The 23,159-nt window shown below is 39.5% G+C and overlaps 1 protein-coding gene across 2 annotated transcripts in view; it reads right to left on the minus strand.

The window, feature by feature from the left end:
• Positions 1-23,159, minus strand: part of PLXNB2 (plexin B2) — a 119,963-nt gene that overhangs the window by 5,356 nt on the left and 91,448 nt on the right. For both annotated transcript variants that reach the window (XM_075492952.1, XM_075492961.1), the window contains 13 exons: positions 22,149-22,249; positions 19,678-19,907; positions 18,496-18,677; positions 17,648-17,714; positions 17,388-17,534; positions 13,942-14,098; positions 12,833-12,933; positions 11,850-11,934; positions 5,531-5,685; positions 3,699-3,859; positions 2,925-3,072; positions 2,358-2,422; positions 1,553-1,628 (listed from right to left, as the gene is read on the minus strand). In XM_075492952.1, coding sequence (XP_075349067.1) covers positions 1,553-1,628; positions 2,358-2,422; positions 2,925-3,072; positions 3,699-3,859; positions 5,531-5,685; positions 11,850-11,934; positions 12,833-12,933; positions 13,942-14,098; positions 17,388-17,534; positions 17,648-17,714; positions 18,496-18,677; positions 19,678-19,907; positions 22,149-22,249 — 1,675 coding nt within the window. The remainder of the gene's footprint in view (positions 1-1,552; positions 1,629-2,357; positions 2,423-2,924; positions 3,073-3,698; positions 3,860-5,530; positions 5,686-11,849; positions 11,935-12,832; positions 12,934-13,941; positions 14,099-17,387; positions 17,535-17,647; positions 17,715-18,495; positions 18,678-19,677; positions 19,908-22,148; positions 22,250-23,159) is intronic.

Below are 23,159 nucleotides of genomic sequence, written 5' to 3' on the forward strand. Positions count from 1 at the left end.
TAACTCATCAAGATCACGAGCACATGTACGTTTGGAAAAAGCCATCTGAATCATGAAGATGGAAAGGGGAGAGAGAGAGAAAGAGAGAGACAGAGAGAAAAAGGACTTTAAATGAAGCAGGAAATAACCCTTCCATTACCTCTTCCTCCCTCCTGCCCTTGACATTTAACTTATTTAGTGAATGTGCTCTACCTGTCTAAACAGATCGTTTTCATTCAAACGTATAGGATTCAAGTCTCTAGCTATGCCTTTAGTCTTTTAAGTTAGTGAAGAAAATGAAGAATTGCAAAATATTGCTACTGGCATAAATGACTACCCAAGGCATAAGGCGGCAGAGAAACATCCATCTTTCCTTGCTCTATAAAAGTCACTTCTAGAGCTGGTCAAAATTTGCAATGTTCGATCACTCCTTCCATATTCATTTTTATCATAATTTATAATGTAAATAGACAGGATCAACATATTCTGCTGATGTTAAAACATTCTATTGAATTTACTTTTAATCACCAAACATTTTAATTTTATATACATCTCAATTTGTATAATAAATAAAGTGAACTGGAAAATGAAACGTCACTGCAGATGAGTTTCGTAGTGAATGACTGAAAATAGAAACGCTCTCATGAGGATGTTGATCTGCAAAATGTTAGGTCCTAAGGGCACTGAAATAAACAAACCACAAAAAATTCCCCAAACATCCTCCTTACGCTAGAGCTCTTCAACTAAATTAAGCAAATGAGCAAACCAGCCAGTAAGTACACCGTCTCTTTGCTCAGGCTAAACAACATCTTTTAAGACTGGTGAGGGCCTCTCCTGGTTCTCCAAGTTATATCGAGTGCTTCGAAGGCATGAGCCTGCTCTAGCTAAGCTGAGCTGCGGAGCGGACAGGCTCTTGCAAGACTGAAGCAGGTTTTGTAGTGTCTTTGCTCCACCAGTCTCCAGCCAGAGTCCCCAGCTAGCAACCACCCCCCTCTGCTCTTCTCCATGAGAGGTAATCCCCAATAACCTATAACGCAAAAAGAAAAAGTGCCACTGAGCGAACACATGGTGAGCTTCTCACATGCAGCGTAAAGCAGAAGTATTGCCCTCGTACAGACAGCTCTAAAATAGGCTATACTTAACATATGTGCCTCCTCTTTCATTTCTGGAATCTAATTTTTGCTGTGGTAGCACTCTGAATTCAGTCATTACTTGATATCAGTATGATCGATGCTAAAAATCCTCTATATGCTGCGGAGAGAAAACACAATTCAAGACTGCTATAATTTTTCCACAAGGGATGTGAAAAAATCCGAACACTTTGCTCTGGCACCTACATCACTCGGATAGATTAGTGATGATAACAATTCTTGGTTCAATTCAATAATCAACATTTCAAAGGGCTAAAAGGCAGGACTACACTAAACAGGACTATTTCAGAGATTTATGAAATAACTCATTTGATGTCTGTCCATACAAAAAACCCACTTGTTGAGTTAGAAAGAGAAGACAAAGAAGAACAGTGCTATACGTGGCTCCAATTTCAGGACAAGAAAACAGAATTTATTCTTACCCTAGAAATCTCTGCTAGATGGGTATTCATGTCTTGGTCACTAACTGGCACCATCTGACGAATACCTTTGTAGTAACTGCAACAGATGAAAACAGACTTTCAATTAGGTGAAATACACTGCGGTTTTCTGGTAATTCTGTCTTTCAATTTTGCAATTATTTTAAACATGCTTCCTAATAATGCAGGAGATGCTCTACCACAACAGACCAATGATTCCTTTAGTAATCCTGCCTTCCAACAGTCATTAGTACCTTCACAACAGAGGCAAACTGTACATGATTGTACAGGGACATACCACAGGAAAGAAATGTATTTATAATTGCAGCCGATGATCAGTTTAGGTCTTCAAACTTTTGAAGTCATCAGCTAGCAAGAGTTTTGTCCTGCAGCAGATCTTCCATGGTATTCACAGAATTGCCAATTAGTAAATGAATAAAGTCAGAGATGAAATAGAAAAAATGTGTTTGGGAAAATGTTTTCAGGATTTGATCTCTACTGAGTTACGGAAGTGCAGCATTGGTTAGACAGATCGTATGGGTAACAACAACCACTGCAGAAAACAGCATCGTATTTTCTCCTGAATAAATCTATCTGTCTGTCTGCACAGACACGAACATGCACTGGGTCATAACGGCGCTCCATGTCAAGCCTGCCAACGCCACCACCAAGGGAACATTTTAACATTCAGGTGTAAAATTTTTAACATTTGACAGTTGACTTTGACTACCTCCGCATTTTCTTTTCCTCTTACACAGGCTTAAAGCCCTAACAACTCCGAATAAACATGAAAAGAGTCTATACTTACTCTTCCACCATTTTCTTATAGTTAGAGATTTCTTTTGCATAAAGTAATTTATTACTTGGAGAATCCTGAAAAATTTATAATAGAGAGAAACTTGGTTGATTTATTAACATCTCTAGAAAGCAAAAGAAAGTCAAGAACTTAAGATCAAGCCTTTACATTCACATGCACTTGAGCTTTACAGATAATAACATTTGGATGCTTATTAACATTGGTGGGATTATTTGTCCTAAAAGGATGAAGTTTACAGACAGCATTACTGTGGGGTTTTACAAATATATCAATGCAAGATGATGCTAAATTATTGGTAGACATGAAATAATCAGTTCTTAAACTTGCTTTTTATAAAAACAGTTGCTATTTCTCCTTTTTACAAATATCAATTGGTAGACTACACAGTAACACTGACATGTTCACCAACCTGTTAAGTGGTGAAATGCTAACTTCATTATAAAACTAAAAAGAAACTATCAAGGCTGTATCTCCTCAGAGAATGGGTACTGCCTATGAGGATGCCCTTTGTCTTGTCAGGCATGAGCGTAGTCAGGATGTAGAATGCAAATCACTTACTCTGCTTAATTTGTGCTCTGTTCTTGTGCAAGCATCCATGAAAGTCTGTGCGATGACTGACAAGGAAGCATCCACTACTTCGTGAACATGAACATCAAAGATGAAATGGGGATTTTTCAGTATGTTTACCCAGAATCTAAGAGGCAGGCTGCAAAACAAAGAAAAAGATAAATAATCCCTTTTACACAATAAATGTTCTACAACAAGCAAATCACATGAAATTAAGTACGAGTTTTGCATTTTGATCTCCTCACAAGAGGGAAGCTTAATTTTATATTTCAACATTTATACAAGCTATCTGTTGTCTGGTTTCCATGTCTGAAAACCAAGCCTTTACACCTCTCACAGAAAAACTCGTATGAGAAGAATCTCAAGTAGCCCCAAACTTGTATGAGAAGAATCTCAAGTGCCCCAAATAGCAAGAGAAGATGTCCGTATGGTTAGACAAACTACCCGAGTAGTATTTTATTCAATTTTGTGCTTTGACAGGTAAATCTAGTCCCATTTGCCTCTTGCTTTCCTCTTCTCTGAGGAAAGAGAAAAAATAAAGTAGTAAATCTGCCAATGACAACTCCATAGGTAGACTGGTTTAATTTTTGCAGCTTCTAGGCTTACAGGGAATCCTTTTGATCATATAAACATATTATCTCAATTAAAATGATTCTGAGAATTATAAATGAAATTTACTTTGATTTTGGTAAGTGTGCCAGTACATACCTGGGAATTACACTCTCATTTCTCTGCAATACAAGTATTACTCTGTTCATACCGTACCTGTTTGTTTTCCAGATGTGAATGGTATCTTCATCCTTGATGTCATGTTTTTCTGCTTGCTCATCAAGAAAGTCAAAGAAGTATTTCACAGCTGGTGGCACCACGTGGTTCGAGTTGAGCACGCTGTGAAAGAAGTTATCTACAAACTGCTGAAGTGTCCCCTAAAAGCAAATGAAAAAAAATCTATTGCATTTGTGTTACAGGCTGAACTTGGTGCCATCCTAGAATATTTTATTCCTGTTGACACTAACAGCCCATAATCCAGTTGCGGTCATTGATGGCCTTCATCCTGAGTGCTAAGGGTACTGGGTGACAAAAACCAAGCAACTTCTTAGTGCAGTGACCTTGCAAACTGCCGACACAGTAAAGATCTTCTAGAGAACAATTTTATGTTCTAGCCTGAAAGGTTACGACTTCACCAACTATTCTACACTTTGCACAGAAAGGTGTGCTTTCTGCTTGACAGAAGAAGCACAAACTGGTTGCTAAGTATACAATACATTTACACTTCAGGGTTGTTGTGCACATAAAATAATTGTTAGCCATTTTTTAATGGTTTTGCAGCTTCCCACCTCCAGTTTCTCTGAGACCAGAGCCCCATGCAATTTTAGAAAGAGACTGAGAGGAAGAAGTACCAGTGAGCATTTGACTTTTTGTTTAAGGGCAAGCACTTGGGTCTCATCAGACACCCAATCTGGCCCAGCTCCATAAGCTCCACCGAGCCCAAGGAGTGAAGTGTCCCAGGAAGGCTGTGTGCTTGGTTGGATTCCTGCATCTGCCTGGACCTTAGAGACTGCGACCTCTGAGCCTGTCCCCTTGTTTTAGAGATGACCCTGTTGAGGCCACGTGCACTTCGTCCCCGCTCAGCTGGTTGGCCCTACAAACACATTTGAAGGGCTGCATCCTCTCGCTCACTGTCACTCCAGCTGCCAGCCTCAGAACAGGGCAGGGACCAGGAAAGCAAGGAGCTTAAGCCACTCTGCTGTCAGCAAGGGCACATCGACAGTCCTTGGGTTGTAGGGGTAGCTGTGGTCCCAGCCGTAACACCTCACCAGCTCTGTACGAGTTAGTAAAGCTCCAGACTGGTAATAATTTATAAACTGGCTATTGGGAATAGAAAAGCGGTGGCTGCAAAGCAGTTATTAACAGAAGAGAGGGATGTGAGCACCTTGCTGGCTGTTTGTCCTGAGTCTATGTCATCTATGCACAGACTTTCCTTCACATCCACTTTCACATTTAGACAAATGGCCTCAGCTGGAGCCAGACCACCCTCATTTTCACAAGGACCCTGGCTTTAGGGTCATTAAACATATTATTCTAACTTCTTTCTGCAAGGAGGAATGCTTTGGAAAATTGTTTTGCTTGTGATCCATTCTGCAGTATAAGCACTAAAAATACTCTAAAAGGACTACTATTATTTGAAAACATTTTTATTTTTCTAGGTTTTACTGCAGCATTGGTCACACACAAGAACAGGGAAATATAAGGCTCTGTAGCAGTTTATAAAGCATTTGGTTCAAAAGAAAACCCAAGAAAATACTATCTAAACAGGTGGCACAGAGGAGAATATCCATCTTTGTCTTGCAAGAAAAATCCTTATTTAACAAACACATAATCATGGTTCTCAGCTTTGATCGGAAGTTATATTTTATCTCTTTCCCAGTAATGTTCCTCTAGGCATATTAATCACTTGGAGCCCTGAACACCAGCTTGTATGTACATGACACATATTCAAAATTGCAGCCAAACGCATGACATAGTTGCATCATTTTCTTCAGTTGTACCTCAAAATCTATAGAAGTAAGGTGTAACCGTGGCAATCTGAGCCCTACCTTCACAGAAAGAAGTCTGGTCAGGTAGATTTCTGTAATAGCTTTGGTCCTCTCTTTTTCTTTCACGCTGCCCCGCTTCGATTTACCTTCATCTATTTCATCTACTGGCCGGACTAGATGCCAGACCTTATTTTCATCTTCCAGGAGTGCATGCCCTAGAAACAGTAATCGCAATAATTACAAAAAAATGCCCCACATCCAAAACAGCAACATGAAAATAATCATATACATAAGTACATGTACGATCTTTATGCCCTATCCTTAACATACCTGTCCTCTTGCCAAGAGGATCTAGATTACTCTGTTCCTGTCCAACATATACAACTCGGTTACTAAATGTTCAGTAATACATAAGCTGAAAAAGCTTGCTTTTGTCAAGAGCAAAGGGAGAGGAAGGAATCACACAATTAGGAAACTCCTGTTCGGTCACGTAAAGCACAGTATGTGAATTTTTTGAGGTCCACACACTGAAATACTCTACCCCTTTGTGAATTCTCGGAGACATGATGTTGTGGTTTAGCCCCAGTTGGCAATTCAGCACCACAGAGCCGCTCGCTCACCCTCCCCGCCGGTGGGATTGGGGAGAGAATTGGAAGAGCAAGAGTAAGAAAACTCGTGGGTTGAGATAAGAACAGTTTAACAATTGGAACAACAACAACAACAACAATAATATATTGTAATGAGAAGGAAAACAACAAGAGAGCGAGAGAGGAACAAAACCCAGGAAAAAAACAAGTGATACAACCGCTCACCACCCGCTGACCGACACCCAGCCAGTCCCCGAGCAGCGATCGCTGCCCCTCGGCCAACTCCCCCGAGTTTCTATACTGAGCATGACACCATATGGTATGGAATAGCCCTTTGGGTCAGCTGTCCTGGCTGTGCCCCCTCCCAGCTTCTTGTGCACCTGGCAGAGCATGGGAAGCTGAAAAGTCCTTGACCAGTGTAAGCACTGCTCAGCAACAACTAAAACATCAGCGTGTTATCAACATTACTCTCATACTAAATCCAAAACCCAGCACTATAGCAGTTACTAGGAGGAAAATTAATTCTATCCCAGCCAAAACCAGGACACATGATCAAGTTACAGAAACTCAGCTTGGTCTGATCCAACAGCCACCACAGAAAGAGCAATCGTAGCCTACTCCAGGTACAAGGCAAGATATTGCTGTAGCAGCTCTGGTGAATTTGGCAGTGGTGATTTAAGAATTTATGATCTCAGCCTTTTTTCTAGGTATCGCCATTACAATTTACATTTCTACCCTAACCGCTGAGTTCAAAGTATGGTACCTCAGTTCAAACCTGCCTTTATCAGCATTTGACCAGCACCACTTCACTTTGTAGCTGAAAAGAGGAAAAATGCATTCCTTTGCTGAGAGGACGTGAACTCCAGCAGACAGAGGTAATGATTACAGCAAATTTATAATCCATTATAATAAGGTTTTTAAAAATTTCTTTGTCAGTATTCATAGCCGAAACCAGAGAATAGAAAGAGACTCCCATCAAGTCTGTTACCATATAGGAGAAACAGGAGTAAGGACCTGGATGCTAATGAAAGCTCATCTGATTACAGTGCCTCGCTACGCTACCCGTGGCTTCGTCATGCATCTGGTCCCTGAGCTTAGTTCAATGATCACGCAGTGGAATAAAGGCAGCCTTGCATTTCAGCATCAACGTGAATGTTCAGACAAACTCTATGCTTGAGAATCTTTTGTTACAAACAGTTCTAAAAGAGATGACACAATTGTTTTAACTTGCAATTAATATCCCTTGAAAAAAGATTCTGCGTCACAAACTCAGTTGCAAATCTCCTGGTTTTGCTTGTTCTTCCTTTAATTTCTGAATTTTTGTATCTACTTGGCATAGTCCCTAAAATCAATGGCGCTTTTCCAGTGGAAGTTACTGAATCAGGGCATTTTAAATCACTGACGTCTTAAAAATATGAAAGTTATTTTTCCCATTAAAATTGTGATTCAACCCTATTGCACAAATTATTTTGCATTACTGTGAAGTTTTATGCTTTAATATATGTATCTAACGTAACTGAATCCAGGTTACAGCAGAAAATATCAGTTTCTAATTGCATGAATTTTGTCCTTTCAAACTTTTGGCCATAATAGTTTATTAACTAAGTTCCCCAACAGCTACATTAAATTTATCAGCTTGCATGTATGTTCACTATTTTACATCACAGGGGAAAATAACATTTATGTGCAATCTGGCCAAGCCAACACTTCTGCTTGAATCTACTTTATATATCCTCATGAAAAGCATTAGCTATGCAGTCTTCTGGGGCCTTTACTTCTTTTTAATCAGGTAGGGAAAAAAAATAAATCCCACATCAAATCACGTTGTCCTTTGAGAGTCCTTAATTCGACTTGGAAGTTCATGTGAATGAAGCAAGAAATAAATAAAAGCTATCACTTTATTTTGAAGCAGCTGCGATTTCGCAATTGATACCATTCATAGCAATCATCCGCCAGTACCGTAAGAACCACTGCTGGGCCTCAAGTCTGGAATTTCTTTTGCAATGCCTGTTATTTACTTTTGTAAATTAATAGACCAAATCACGCAGTTAGAGCAGAAACTATTTTCCAGCCTTATGTCAGTTGCTTGGTACACTTCTGCTTCTTCCTTTGATTCAAAGGAATTTATGCTCTCTTTGCCCTCCTGATGGTTTATGGCCCAGTTTAACTTTGGAGAGAAAAGACACAACCAAAGGGGTTTCCACTGAGACTCCTGGCCCTTGTGTGCAGCTTAATTTGGCCCGTGTTTGTTTAGCAACAACAGAATTGGCTACTAGTGAAATAGAAGTTATTTCATAGGAAACTAGGGATTAAGAGACTACAGCTCAACCAGATGAACTTCTGCAACACAAAGATCCCACTTCATTGTTAAAAATAGCAGGAAGAAAGAGGAAGAGAAATTCAGAACATGGGGTAACGAAACAAGTCAGCAGTATGGTTGCTAAGAGAAAATAACATTTCTATGAGATAATATTTTCCCCAATGGAAAAGCAGGAGGTGAAGAAAATAAAAGATAGGGGAAACACCTCCTTTTTTATTGCAGTAGCCACATTATGTGTCAAGCCGTAAGCAGGGAGAAGACTGCGCCCACTGGGTCAAATGCTTCTCCCCGAACTCTTTGTCTTGGCCCTTGGGCATTCTTTGGCCAATATAAAATAATGCGCGGGGGGGTGGGTGGGTGGGTGGGGATTAATGCCAAATATCGACTGTGCTGACTAATTATAGCTATATGAACCATGATGTGAACATGATGGAGGCAAGTGAGATGGTGACAGGCAATGCAGCCCCTTTCCCCTTGCATGGCCTGCAGCAAATTAGCTTCCTTCCAGTCTCCTCCCCCCCGTGAATACATCACTCCACGGAGGCGAAGGAAGGGCTGCCCTACATGGATCTGCTAATCAGTATTTCTGATCTGCAACCCTCTGCCTATTTTTATTCAGAATTAAAAAAGGAAAAAACAACCCCAGAGAAAAAACCCGGAATAACAGAGTGTGTTGTTTTGCCTTATAGTTCAGTACAGAAATACTAGCATGAAATCATTGAGACCATTCTCCATCTTGATACAAATTAGTAATTGCATTTATTATCTCCAGAAGCAAAAGATGCTGCATTTAATTTGTCACAACCTCCAGCTCCTAGTGTCTTCCTGTTAGAAGCTGTGAATCAAAAGCAGCATGGAAGCAATGCCAGGTTTTAGAGCAACATCTCTGAACATGATTTTACATTTTCGTTCCGTGCAAAGCCTAGTACTTTGGCAGACAGTCAATGGCTTCAGCTGACACTTCTCAATGCAAAAGGTGCAAGTTAATGAGAGACTCTGAATAAAAGGAAAACCACTTTGTCACAAGCCTCATTCATAGCGCCGGGATAGGATTTCTATTTATTCCAACCCTGTAAATTCCTGTGTCATATAAATGTGTATGTGTGGGAGGAGAAGCCTCTGATCCTCTCCTCTCCCTTTTATACACATAGCATCTCACAAATCACTGGCACTGCAGGCTCTCCCTTCACACTAGCTTTGTAACATTTTATAGCTTTCCAAAAGAACAAGTTGGCACCAGAGAGCTCTGAGGACCCTTTAGCGCTAAAGAAAACAGGCTAGCCTGGCATGAAATGCTGTCTTCCCAAATTTGTACACTACCATGGTGCAAGACAGGGTGTGGAGAAGAAACATGGTGGAAGTTGTCTTCACTCCATACTTTGGGATCTAAATTCTCTCTGCAGATTTTTCTCTCGCGTACGAGAGCCCTTGTGTGACAGCCCTGTCCCCAGAAGTCTGCTTTTCCTTTACAATTTAGTATGCCACACATATAATTAAGGAGTTCATCTTGGAGTACAGATCATGTATGTTCAAAGAGCTTCATCATACTGAATCATAGCTAAAGATATCATTGTAGAGAAGGAGGAAAGAAAAAAAAACCAACAAAAAAAGAAAACCATGTGGTCTGGTCCTCTACTGTCTGCCACAAGGGTAGGGAGGTGGGGATGATGAAGACTGGGAGCCCAGAATGGGAGACAGAACACCACAAGCTAAGGACACCACCAGGTTCCATTCGTGGTCCACTCCACTTCTTTACAGTGGAGGCGATTACTGCCTCAGCAGTTATCTCAGCAATCAGTGCAACCAAACTGAACAGGGACTAGGAATCATCTCCTTGCCTGGCTGCATTTCACTGCTCTCTATATTAACCTGGATGGCTTTTTAAGTTAACATGCTGGGTTGGCACCTGCTGTGACAGAGTAGTCACTACTTGGCCAACTATGGCAGGCACTTGCAGTAAAGGGGTGAGAGGATAGCAGCAGAGGTATGGCCACAACCATTAGAAGCCCCTTCAAGGATGCTGGAAAAAGTCTCAAGAGAAAGCATCCAGGAGGACAGACTAAAAAGTAAATGGCAAGTAATTCTGCCCGTCCTAATTTCCTGGCCAACACTCAACACAAATGAAATGGAAGTCTGCACATTTTTGTTAAATAGCGATATATGTCAGAGCTGTCAGCTGAGACCCATCTTCTTGAAATATGTACATTTCTGGCATATTATTTCCAATCTGTTTGCCCAGCCCTTAAAACCTATTAAATCTAAGATCAGTAAATCTCTTTAAAGGAATGAAACTATTAGGTGAAGCAATGGCTTTTGCAATCAGTACTGGAGAGAAAAGCATATCAAGTAAGTTCATAGAAGGAAGAATGATCTCAACAATTATCATTCCATAAATCTACCTTCTACCTCATGTAAAATAACTGAATATAAGGATAAAAAAAAAGAGAAACTGAACATCTGAAATGTAAAGAAAACACGTGTGACAAAGAACATAAATTTACAAGTAAATATTTCCATTAAAATCTGAGTGCATTTTAGGCTGTAACAGATATTGTGTCTCAAGAGGTTTTGAGGTAAAAGAAATTGGTCTAGACAGAATACTAACATGTAGAAGTAAAAGCTTTAAAAGACAGGTTGCAAGCTAACAGGTTGCGTTTTGTGTTGAGAAGTCCAGCATACTGCAGCAGACAGCGATGTAAGCATTATGCAACAGTTGCTTTAGTGATGTGAAAGACAGGAAACATTATAAGGAAATTCCTGACACTAACTTACAGTGGATTGCAAACCTCAAAAAGAACAAAGGAATTGTGGAAAACGCTGCATCTAAAGAGATAACATGTATGCAATGAACAAAGCCAACCAACAAACCCTGGAAAAACCAAGCTAGCGTAGCTGGTGAAACATCACTCAAAGGGAGGGAGACACAAAATATGAACGTACAGAGATGAGTTTGCAAGGCAACACAGTTGTAAGAAATGCAATAAAAAAATTTACATCAGATCCATTATGTCACAGAGAGGGGAGCTGGTCTCTACTGTGGTTCATCTTGAACACTGCATTCAATTCTCAGTCTAATGAGAAGTGGAAGAAATTTGGAGAGGAAAGTAAGAAAAGGGAGAAGAAAGGAGAAAAAGAGAGAAAGCTTTGGAAAGATGAAACATGGTTTGACTATAGATGTAGTGGGATTAAGAAACAAAATATGCAAGGAAATGTTTGCTAAGAGTGCTTTCTATTAAGCCGGGGTATGGACTCACAGCAATTATGGTTAAAGCCCCATTATTTAAGGCTTTTATAATGAGGACAAAGAAAAGCATTGCAAGTCTGCAGCATGTAACACACGACGAATAAGCCCTATATAGTCTAGCTCCACAGACATGCTTGATAAACAAGATCAAGACAGCAGTGTCACTCCCTCTCTGTGGGTTTTGACTTCTAGTCATTTTGGGAGGTAGTGAAGCCACAAGATACTTACTTTCCCCTGGGACATCTTGCTGATTATCCTCTGGCTGCTGGGAAATTCCCATTTTTGATAAGATGAGTGTGGCACCATCTCGGACCTTTGAAAATACAAACACAGGGATGTTACTCGAAAGAAGTATGCACTACTGAACCTCCTTCTTAACACCTAAACTGTGGTTTCTGTAATCTTTTGCAGAAATCTAGACCTATGATTAATGCTGCCCTTCAAAGGCTTCTTGGGCAACTGGCTCTGCAATTCAGAACAGATTCCCTCCCCCTCCTTTAATAAAAGATCCCATCAAGACCTCCTCTGAGATTACTGAAAATGCTAAAAGCATCTCCAAGACTTCAGTGGTTCCTCAATCTGGTGTGGGCACTCTTTGTACAAAATCGGGGTTTATCATGAAGAATCGGACCTGTCTGTTTTCTGAGGGAAAACTAATTTCTAACTTTCCTAATCAGGATGTCTCCTTGTTAGAAAGCAGTAAGTAGCATACAAAGGGAAGATAAGTGGATTGCAAGTGCTTGGTAGCGTGCACAGTACGAAACCTAAGACAGACAGCGCAAAAATGTCAACATCTGCTCTCCTGACTGGACTGTTGAACAAACCAGACCAACCCAAAATCTATTTAGCAGCAGAGCAAGGACAAAGAGGATTCTCAGGGGTAGGAAGTGGTCAAGAAAAGAAGACAGGAATATGAGAGCTAGCAAAAGGAGCTTTTCAATATTCAAAGGGGAATTTGGATTTGGACACTGCAATGATGAGGAAACCAAAGTGCTGGCATTGAAGTGATGTGTTTTTGATAAGATGTTTAGGCAATATGTCTAGACCTAGCCTTTCATGCTCCCAAGCTTTTACTGCCTAGACCCAGAGCTAGGTTTTTTTTTTTTATTCTTTATGTAGCACAGAAGTTTCTCTAAAAACAAATAAAGATTTTATTTATTACTAGAGAACAGTTAACAGATGCGAACAACTGCTCTGAAACACCTCCTTACATTATAATGCATTAGTGTGTTGATACGTTTCCATCTGCCATCTTTTTGGGATGTTAAATCCAAGTCTGAGAGGATCTGTGCAGTAGAACCTGGACGCCACTCTAAGGGGTAATTAAAATGAGAAAAACAGTTTTTAACCATGTGCAAAAATAACTACTCCAAGAATGTTTCAGTTTAGAGACCTACTGATGCATTGTGGAACATTAAAAGAAGTAATTTGGCACATGCCACGATGTGTGGTTTTTATTGCTTAATAGTTTGGCCTTTATTACAGAAGTTTGCATGAACTATTCCTAACCATGCACATGACTTCTGATTATTTTCCACGAAAGTTAAATTCCTTCGCATAGAATACTACAAATGTATATAATAAGAACTGCTATCAGTCCGAAATAGAGGAGTAGGACTTTGTATGGAATAGAAAAGTCAATTTTAGGTAATTTACTAGGATTTTCTGAAGAGCAAGAATTGCATCCTCTACTTTCAGATTAAGGCAGTAATGAAGATATTGCAAAACTATTAATTGGAGCTTTTATTATAAGATTATTAGGCCTTCTAAGTTATGTCAATTTTTTTTTCTCAAGAAGAGAACAGCAATTTTGAAAGTCTTCAAGTAAGATGATTTTCAGAGGCTGGTGGCTCATCATCTCCTAAAAGTGCAGCTCCTATAAGTTACAATTCTTTTGAATAACCATCATAAAGGCAAGTCAAAAACAGTACCAGTTTCTGAAATTGCATCATTACTTCTCCATCAGTTAATTGTCCATGCTGTCATTATCACATTAATTAGTACCTGAGATACTGACTCTGTCAGACATGAATACATTTGTGCTAATAGTCATTAACAGGCTCTTTGCACACTAATGACAGTACACCAAAACTTTAAGAGTCAGGAAAAAGAATTCTGTAAGAAAGCATTAATTTTTAAAGCATATTAAGATTGCTGCAAAATGCTGTATTTTTGCATCCAGCAAAATGAATTCATGAATTCAACTTTAAAAAAAAAACAAACAAACCAATAAATTGCTTTTATAGACATTTTTTGGGAAAATACAAAATCACACAACATGTTTCACCTCCTCAATATAGTATCACAAGTAGCTACCTACCAAGAACTACACTCTCAGCTTTCGGCCACTGAGAACACGGCAGATTTCGATAGACTTGGTCTATTATCTTTTCCTTTACTTGTGATATAGTATCACAGTTCAGCACTTTCACAGGTATGGAATCGGTTCCTCCATCTTGTACATATACATTTACTGTCTGTAAAAAAAAAGAATGTACATGGTTATTAAGACAAATCAGTGCTGAATTACCTCTGAATCTGTTTTTCTGGGTGATTTAAATGCAAACAATATCTAAAATTCACTATGCAATGATTATTGCACAGCAGCACGTATTTGCAATGGGAGTATGGATTATTTGAGGGATCCTTCGCTGTTATGCAGCCAACCAGCTACCGTAAATTCCAGCTAATTCCTCCCACTATGACAACACAGAAAAGATGCAGAATAGATTTACTCATGTCCAGTATGCTACTGTTATTGAGTCTTGGGAATTTATTAAAGAGGGACACACAGGAACAAAGCAGCTGGACCACTGACTAGTTACATGCTTCTCATATAGCCTGATAACCTGGAACACAGAAAAGCACAAGTAATGCAGTGCCCAAACTTAACAAGTTCCCAATAATAATTTGAGCTGCACTTTGCTAACTCCTAGAATTGTGTGCTTTTGCCTTCCTTTATGCTGTCTTCATGGTCATGGTTTTACTTCTTAAGTCGAGCAGACTAGGTCTGTACATATGGTGATTTAACATGGCTCAACTGATGAGCAGTGACTTGTTCAGCTCCTGTAACTTTACCTCCTGTGAACAGCTGTTCATTAGATATATATAAATACACACAGATATATATGTATATATAAAAGCCATTTATATAATCTTTGGTGTTCAAAGAATTAATTTACTGCTTACTGTTGTCACAATAACTCTAATAACTCCAGGAATATACCTAAGTAGTTTATGCTAGTTCTAAAATATTACTGTTTTCTCATAGTATTGACATGGTTTTTTTAAATGTTAAAGAGAATTTCTTGAAAGCCTGTAATTTCCTAAATCTAGAGTGATTTTTTCAAAAGTAGCTTCGCTATATAAGTGTAAGTTTTAATACAGACAAAAGCAAATGAGAAAATGATGGCCAGGAAACCTCTCCAGAAGGAAAAAACCCACCAAAACCAAATAGATGTTATGAAAAACCTCCTTCTTTCACTAGCTGAATCAGTACAACAGCTCAGAGCCCTCGTGGATCTTTTGCCAGTCAGGTAGCTTTGGAGGCCAGGCACATCTGAAGCATCGCAGCTCTCAGATGCATATGGTCCTGCCAACCATAATGCCTGAATTTATCATCTCAAACCTCAGAAATAAACTTGCATGGCTGGTATTTTTAAACAGTGAAGAAAAGCTACGCCATACGGCAGTCAAATTAAACATGATTGCACTGTCCCTTGACAGAACTCTCAAACTAATCATGAGATTTCACCTTCCTTTTCCTATTAGCTTTATGGTAATTAGACATGATTTTGCTGCTGGTTCAGTATGCAGCATGTCAGTGTAACCAGTGATGCAAAACAGATTCATCTTTTAAATAAGAACAATTAGAGAGCAGACAACTGCTCTATACTGTACTTTCCCACCATGTCTCACTTTCAGTGAACTAATTAACTCATGCTTTAACCTACCTTGGTGCACAAATGCTCCCTAACTGTTCACAGTTACCACAACAATGTCTTCATCATGCCAAAGATCCCAATAATTTATAGCAATAGTAACCCCCTTCATAATCTTCCATTGTACATATATATACACATATATCTCATCATCTTCCATGCATGCACACACATAAAATCTTTGTTTGATGGGAAATCTGTAAATCTGGACCAACTACTGCTACTGTACAATGTTATAGTGTTTAATATCTAGCTAGTATGCTTGTTGTGCCCACATCTGATTGCACACACAAATTTTCTACTTTCACACTGCATTCATTTAGCTTAATTGCAGGCATTGGCTTTTTTGTGAAAAGAAAGAGACTGAATAAAGAATTATTGCCATTAAGTCTTACATGATGTACAGTGCAAGTAAATTTTGTTCTCCATACACAAGAGAAAATATAACCAGCATTGCCAGTCAGTGTGGTTTCTATGGGTGGCACTTTCAGCTCAGATATGAAGATGACAATTCAACTAATCCCCAAAATATCAATTGAATTTAAAATATTTCTTCTTGCCCAGCACACCCTTCTCCTCCAGGCAGTCTAGGTCACAGTCTAGTGATTCTGTGAGTGAAAGTCCTACAGCAATCTCCTCACATCAGCCCTCCCATCAGCATCCCTTCAGAATACACAAAATGGTGATTTTTTTTACCAGGACTTAATAAAGCTTTTTATTACATTTCTCTTTCCACACTGCAGATATGTCACTGCACCTTTCTCAGTTGGAGACAACCACAAATGGCTCCTAACATGTCAATAAAAGAGAAATCAGAGAGGAAAAAATAAATCTGTGTTGGTCTTTGAAGGACAGTCTGTGCATCTTTGATATTCATTACACTGTATCCTGAAGAAAACCAGCAAGACTGTCAGAAAGAGTAAAACTAGAATTTACGCTTCCTAAACAGCTAAAGAGTGGGCTGCTTCAGTTTTTTAAAAAGACAGTGAGTCTGTGTGCTGGAGTCTGGTTGAAAAGTGGTGGAAGTTTGTGGCCGTGAACAGAATTAAGTCAAAACAGAATTTGTAATAGAAGAGAACTGGACCATGGCACTGGTGATCAGATTCAGGGGATGGTGGAGCTCAGATGGGGAATTCCTGGGGCAGGGATGTCCACTTCATCCCACTTGAAGCATCTAACGTGGGTCTCCAGAACTGCCTGTAGAGGCAGCTGCCCCTCATCACTGTAGGGGAATTATTTCCTTAGGTGGAAATAAACCCCTTTCGATGCCCGTTGGGCTGCCCATGTTCAGGAGAGTTTGACTCACACAGGAACAAGTGCAAAAATAGGTTCATAAAGTGTTTTGGAGATTGCAGAGCCATCTCACAGGACTGTAGAGGAGCTCATCCGGGTATACTAATAAAATGATCTCTAAAATGATGTTTGATATGCTGATGAGCAGCAATCACAAGGGAGAAAGACAACCTGAAGTTCAAGCATAATGTTAGTGCAAGAATTCTGCAAAAATTAATTGCCAGTTAATTTAGATGGGAAAAGGCAAGGAGCCAAACACTGTGACCACTGTTCAGACAGACTTTGAAAATTATGAAAGGGATTTACTGAAATGGATTCCACAGTGGCAGGACTTGGATTTAATGCTTAGAAGATACTTTATAATTCTATTTTCCTGCTTGGAGATTTGCTTTAGTCAAACTATCGACAGTCCTGCCCATGACCAGAATTTCTATGCAGATCACAGTAGTCCAGAAAAGTATGTACAGACTTAACACTACAGGACTTAATTTTAAAAGAAAAAATGATTTTATAATATATTAATCATGCTTACCAACTGCGTATACTCTACGTCATCTCCCAGTAAGCCTGTGTCATTCAATGTATACTTGGCTTTCTTTAGTACAGCATCCACTGGGCCTTTTTCTACCTGATGTTTGATAGCCTTGAACAATTTATAAAGAGGCTCCCCGGCATTGTCCTGTTTAAAGGAAAGGAAATGAAATAAAGCAAAAACAAAAGATATACTCGGTGCAGCATGTTTAAGTATTATTGATAAAAAAAACCCCACAGGCACTAGACTTCAACTCTTACCTTGAGGTACTGATATAAACAAATAGACATCCAGTTAGACAACATTCTCTCAACAACTGTTTCAGATCTGAAAAAAAAAACAAAAAACCAACCCCGAGTATGGTAAGGGTACTTAATGACAAAGTTTTAAAGAAAAACATTGCTTGCATGGAATATAATATTTTTACATGCTTAACTGCATGCACTCTCCTAATGCAATGATTTCCCTACAGAGTCTTAGGAGCATGTACTTGCTTTAGGATAAGTGCTTTGTATTGCTCATCGTTCCCAGCTACCTTCAGCTCATTACTGAAAAGCACACATCCTTTATGCAAAATCTTAAATTGGGTCTACACTGTAAGAGCTAGAAAATTAACTCAGTTGTGCAGTTACTGGGAAATAACCTACAGATTACAAAGCTACAACATACACAGAGCAAGGTCTTTTGTAATTTATTTGGGATAACAACAGGGTTAAAAACACTAGAGCAAGCCCTCACTGAATGCACAATGGAAGCTGATTATGTGTGCTCACTACAGAGATGATGTGTGGTATAAATGCTAGATCATTTGGAACAAAATTAGATTAAAAAGTAAATTAAATGTTCAGTATTGTATTTTGAAGTAAGGTAGATGCTTCAGTAATCTGGATGCAGATTCCACACTACAGTATTTGAATAAGGAAACCTGTTGCCAGCAGTCCTGCCTGTGCCTTCCACAGCTATTGCTGGTGAGCTTGTCATCCTAAATGCTTGGGCCAGGCTATTTCTGACTTTCACGGATAGTTGGCATTTTAATACAGTCACATTGCAAAAGAAATACATTTACAGAAAACCAGAGAACTACAGAAAATATGACAATCATTCAAACCTTCTTAGCATCAGCTTTGGGTTTTTGGCCACAACATACTGCTCCATCAGTTCTAAGAACAGCGTCCTCATGATGTCAGTATAGTATTCTAGTTTTCCATGTAAAGCAACTGTCAGTAAAGATGCAAAATATACTTTAGCTCGAGCAGAGAACTCCCTCTGGTTTTCCAGCGTGTGAATAAACTGAAACAGAAAACAAATGTAAAATCAAGTCAGATGACAGGTTTCTGAAGAACCTCAACACTTGTCTGCACTAAGAAGACAAGCAATATTATTTTAATATTAATCTCCTAAGCACAGAATGGGAAAGTTTTCAGAAGTTTGGAAAAACTACTCATAAGAAAATGTTGCCTATAATTCGTTTTTAGATACACACACCGTGTACTGGACTAACCCAAGGAATGCTTATATACTTTAACTGAAGCCTTATCTAAAAAGGATGCTTTAATTAAATGAAAAAAGGTGTTCTGTGACAATTTTTTAGGAGAGAAAAACAACTCCCCTCTCCCCCAAATTCCCAGTCCTTTCACATCAAATTACAAAGACACTAATCTAAATAAACCTGGTAATGCGCTCTCATCTGCCATAAACTGTAATGCTACCATTAACTAGCTCATGACTGGAGCCTCATTTAAAAAAGGAGAAAAAGTTAGAAGCCTAAATCTATATTTAGGTGTCTGACAATCAGCCTCAGTTTTTGAGAGTGAGCAATTAGAAGTCTCTTCAGAGCTGCTGTGAGCACTCATCAATCTTGATGAATAGGCCACTTGAGGAGCCTCTGCCTTTCTGGGACCGAGATCCAGCAGATGGCTGCCCGCTGGTGACTCCTGTGATGAACCAGGATGGAATCAGCATTCTCCGATCACACTTCTTAAAAGGCTAAAACAAACTTGTAACAGCAGTTTTTATGCCAGATTGGGTAATACCTGTTTTCCTACAGCCACTGCAATGTTGACTAACTCCATACTACGTGAGCTGGCACAGAAATATGATCTTGCCTCTCCGCCCCACCAGGAAGCTCTGGCTGTGATGCCATATATCTGCAGTGGGTACTGTGGAACCAGAACCGTACGACAATCACTTATTTTTAATAATTTTGGTTCAGTTGTGCTTGCAAACCTACTGCCTTGCACACACAGGTATGCCTAGTTAAAAGACAAGGCGAATCTACTTCAGTACTCACATTAATGAGAAATGATTTGCTATTGAGGAGGTTGGAAAACTGGTTCAAAGCCTGCTCCACAGTCTGCCGCCTGGCCTCAGGAATATCCAGCTTCCCCGTAATCATCACGTCTTTCTCTCCATCTTTGGAGGGCAAGAAGAAGACTCTGTCCGTGTAGGTTTTGTAGTCCAGTACTGGAATTCCAGCTTCATTGATATCATTTGTCTGATCCTCCATCTCTATCATTAGATCTGGAATATGCAATACAGTTTAAAGGTTCATTTAAAAAAAAGCCTGCAGCTTTTTTAGGCAACACTATTTCTTTGGGTGCCTTGTAATGGAGAAAAAGCAACTCAACACCAAAAACTCTATTTCATCTCACATTTTCTCTTGCTATTTTTACCAATTATCCTGTTAACTATGACCACAGCTAATCCTATGGTGACATGAGGATAACTGCCTTTAGCACAAATCGTTTCCTTGTTGCCGCCTATCTGAAAAAGGGCCTTAATGGATGTCTGGGTAAGTTCATATATATGAATGTAGGATTGTAACACAGAGCCAAAAAAAGACACCGCAATATTGTTTTCTTGTTTGTTTTTTTTTTTTTTTTTTTTTTTTCCCAATGCACATTCTATTCCCTCTGAGTCTAGGTAGTAATAAAAGTTATTTTAAAATCACATAGTATTCAAGGAAAGAAAGGTTTAAAGTGTAAAGCACGCTAATTTAATTGGAAGGAAGGGGATGGCAGGAAGGAAGAAGGTTAAATGGTTCACTGAAATTGATGGAAACATTTCTGTGGGACTCAAAAGCTCTGAATGTCTTAAAAGGAACAACAATTAGGGAATCATCCTTTGGAGCAGCTATTCTAGCTGAAGGCTTTCCAATTACCCAGTATTGCTGATTGACTAGAATACCATGATAATTAATATAGTGACCTATTGTCTCAGCAATTTTATTGCTCTTATTCATTCATTTACCTCTTTGTTTTATAGCATTCAGCAAAGCTGAGGGAGAAAGCATCTTGTGGTTTCCAGCTTTGTGGTATTTGTACTTCCTCCCTGATGTCCCTTTCCTTGGCTATCTTTGGTCCCATGTATTTTAGACTGCCTGCACTTCATGCTGTTGACATCACAGTTTCACAGTATGGATCCAGAATGTGTTTTGACCTCAGTGTTTCATTTTACTGTCAGCCAAGGTGGATGCAGTTTAGGAACTGGAATACTCCTTGGATGCGCATTCTACTTTCCCAATGTTTGTGCTTGGTGGAGCAGAGAGGAAGCCTTCAACCCAACAGGCAGCAGGAGGCTGTAGCCCCTACTAGGAGTGTCAGCAAGAGAAAGGCACCTTCTCCTTTCAGAAATGGGTGTGAAGTTCCATGGGAGAGGTGGAGAGAGGGAGGGCTGTTAATATGGATCGATCCTCTCAGTTCAAAATGCAGTTTGAAATTAAGCCCATTTGGGAATAGTTCTTGATTCAAATATTTGCTTCTGGTTTGTGTCCAGAACCTGGAAGGAGTCAATTTTCCAGAGAAAGCAAGCTGGTACAAGAAAAGAACATCCTGTCCCAGAAATGCCAGAAAAACAAGACTGGGAGAGGCTTCCAGCATGGCTGAAATCTTTGTGAGATACACTGAGCTTCTTAAATTAATTTCAAACTCTAACCTGAAATTGCTGTTTAATTCAATTCTGCTTTTTAGCCACTGTCAATATCAAATAATCTACTTCTCTTTAGATATAAAACACGTGGGGTTTTTTTAGTAGAGATTATTTCAACATGACCCAACAGCAAGTATAATTCAGATAATGAGGTGACACTTCATGGTAATCATTTAGGCCAATATTTGCAATGTTTGCACTCAGATGCCTAATTTAAACGTTGCAATGAGTAGTTCAACATGTAGAAATGCTGAGCCTTCACACCTCCCGCTGCCTTCCCTGGGATGATGCCTCTACATTTACACAGAACAATTAGCTAGCTCCTCAAATCAAGCTTAAGGTTCTCCCACGACAAACAGGGCAAAATGCTATTTCTTTCCCGTGAGCTTGCCAAATTATCACTTTGTATGCTGATTGCTGCAAATAAATTTTTCAGCTCTGAAAACTGTTTTTAATGTGCATACTTGGCACATACGGCCTTTGTGCTAAATACTAAGTGCACGGTTAGTCACTATAAAACATTCTTTCCTCCGTATCAATGGCCTCTCACATTAATGGCTATAAGTAACCCCAATCTCAACTAGTTTCTATTTGCCGGTTGCTAACTCTGTGCTTCCTTTAGAGTAAAACTATCAATTTCCTTTAACAACCTCAGCTCCCTATTTTATTTACAGCTTTCATATATAATAATGAAATATCTGTTGTATGTCAATGTCAGTAATCAAGACTACTAAGATCTACTAATTATTTGTTCCCAGAAGACAGTTTTAGCAAGCTAGCACCCATCTTCTGATTGCTCAAGAGGACCCACAGGAGTGCAAATATCTGTCATACCTGTGAATTCCTTCTTGCACCGGTCTCTGACACTCTCCTCTAGGCCTTCAAGTTGTGATTTAATTTTTTCATACTCTCGTTCTGCTTGTTGGCTCTTGCGTCTTTATGGAATAGAGGTAAGATTTTTAAAAAGTTACAAACTGCAAAAGTAAATAATTTGCAACAGCTCTGAGTGGGAAGCCAAAGGACTGGAGGACATTTTCCTGGTTTTGATTTCTTTTTAAACACTGGCAGCAGAAAGAGAATGGAGGAGGAGAACAGCAACAGTGGACTAAGTCTTCATTCCATGTAAATCAACCTGGCACCATCACGGGCCTGCTGCTTCAAAGCACACTTGGGCCAGCGATTTAAAATCCAATAAGCAGCAGCTACAAATGCTGTCAATCACGTATTAAGTACAGAAACTCAATTTGCATGTACTGAACAAAGATTGCTTGCAACATGTCCTGCACTGGCTCTGAGCCACGCAGGAGTGTGTCTGGGACTGAACTGAGAAGGTTGTAGGAGGTCCATGAGAACATCAGTGCTGTACAGCACACGCTTCAGCATTGCTTCGGCTATACTGATATGCACCATAAGAGTGAAATCCACCTCCTCCTGAGGGACAGTATGAGGCCCTCATTAATAACCTTAAAATTGGGCTAAGTAAGTCTTAAGTGAAATACAGACATTGTTCCGGCCCTTTGTGAAGCATGAATTTCACCATTAATCATGAAATTTGTGTGTGGGTAACACTTACCTCAGCTGGAAAGGCCAAAATGACCCCTTAGGCAAATCCATCCAGCTCAGACCTACAGTGCTGACTGAGGCAGCATAAATGCTGATGGATATGTATACAGAATAAGTTATCTCCTTCACAAGAGGCACTTTAGCTGCCATTTCAAGAATGTATGTGTGCAACTCAGGCTGCAATTGTGCGCTTGGCAAGCCTGGGACCAATTGTTGTACTTATGTATAGAGGACGGACTGGGCTGACTGACACCAAGGAATTTGGTGTGCGTGAGAGGAATA

The sequence above is a fragment of the Mycteria americana genome, chromosome 1, assembly GCF_035582795.1.
Source record: "Mycteria americana isolate JAX WOST 10 ecotype Jacksonville Zoo and Gardens chromosome 1, USCA_MyAme_1.0, whole genome shotgun sequence".
NCBI lineage: Eukaryota > Metazoa > Chordata > Aves > Ciconiiformes > Ciconiidae > Mycteria > Mycteria americana.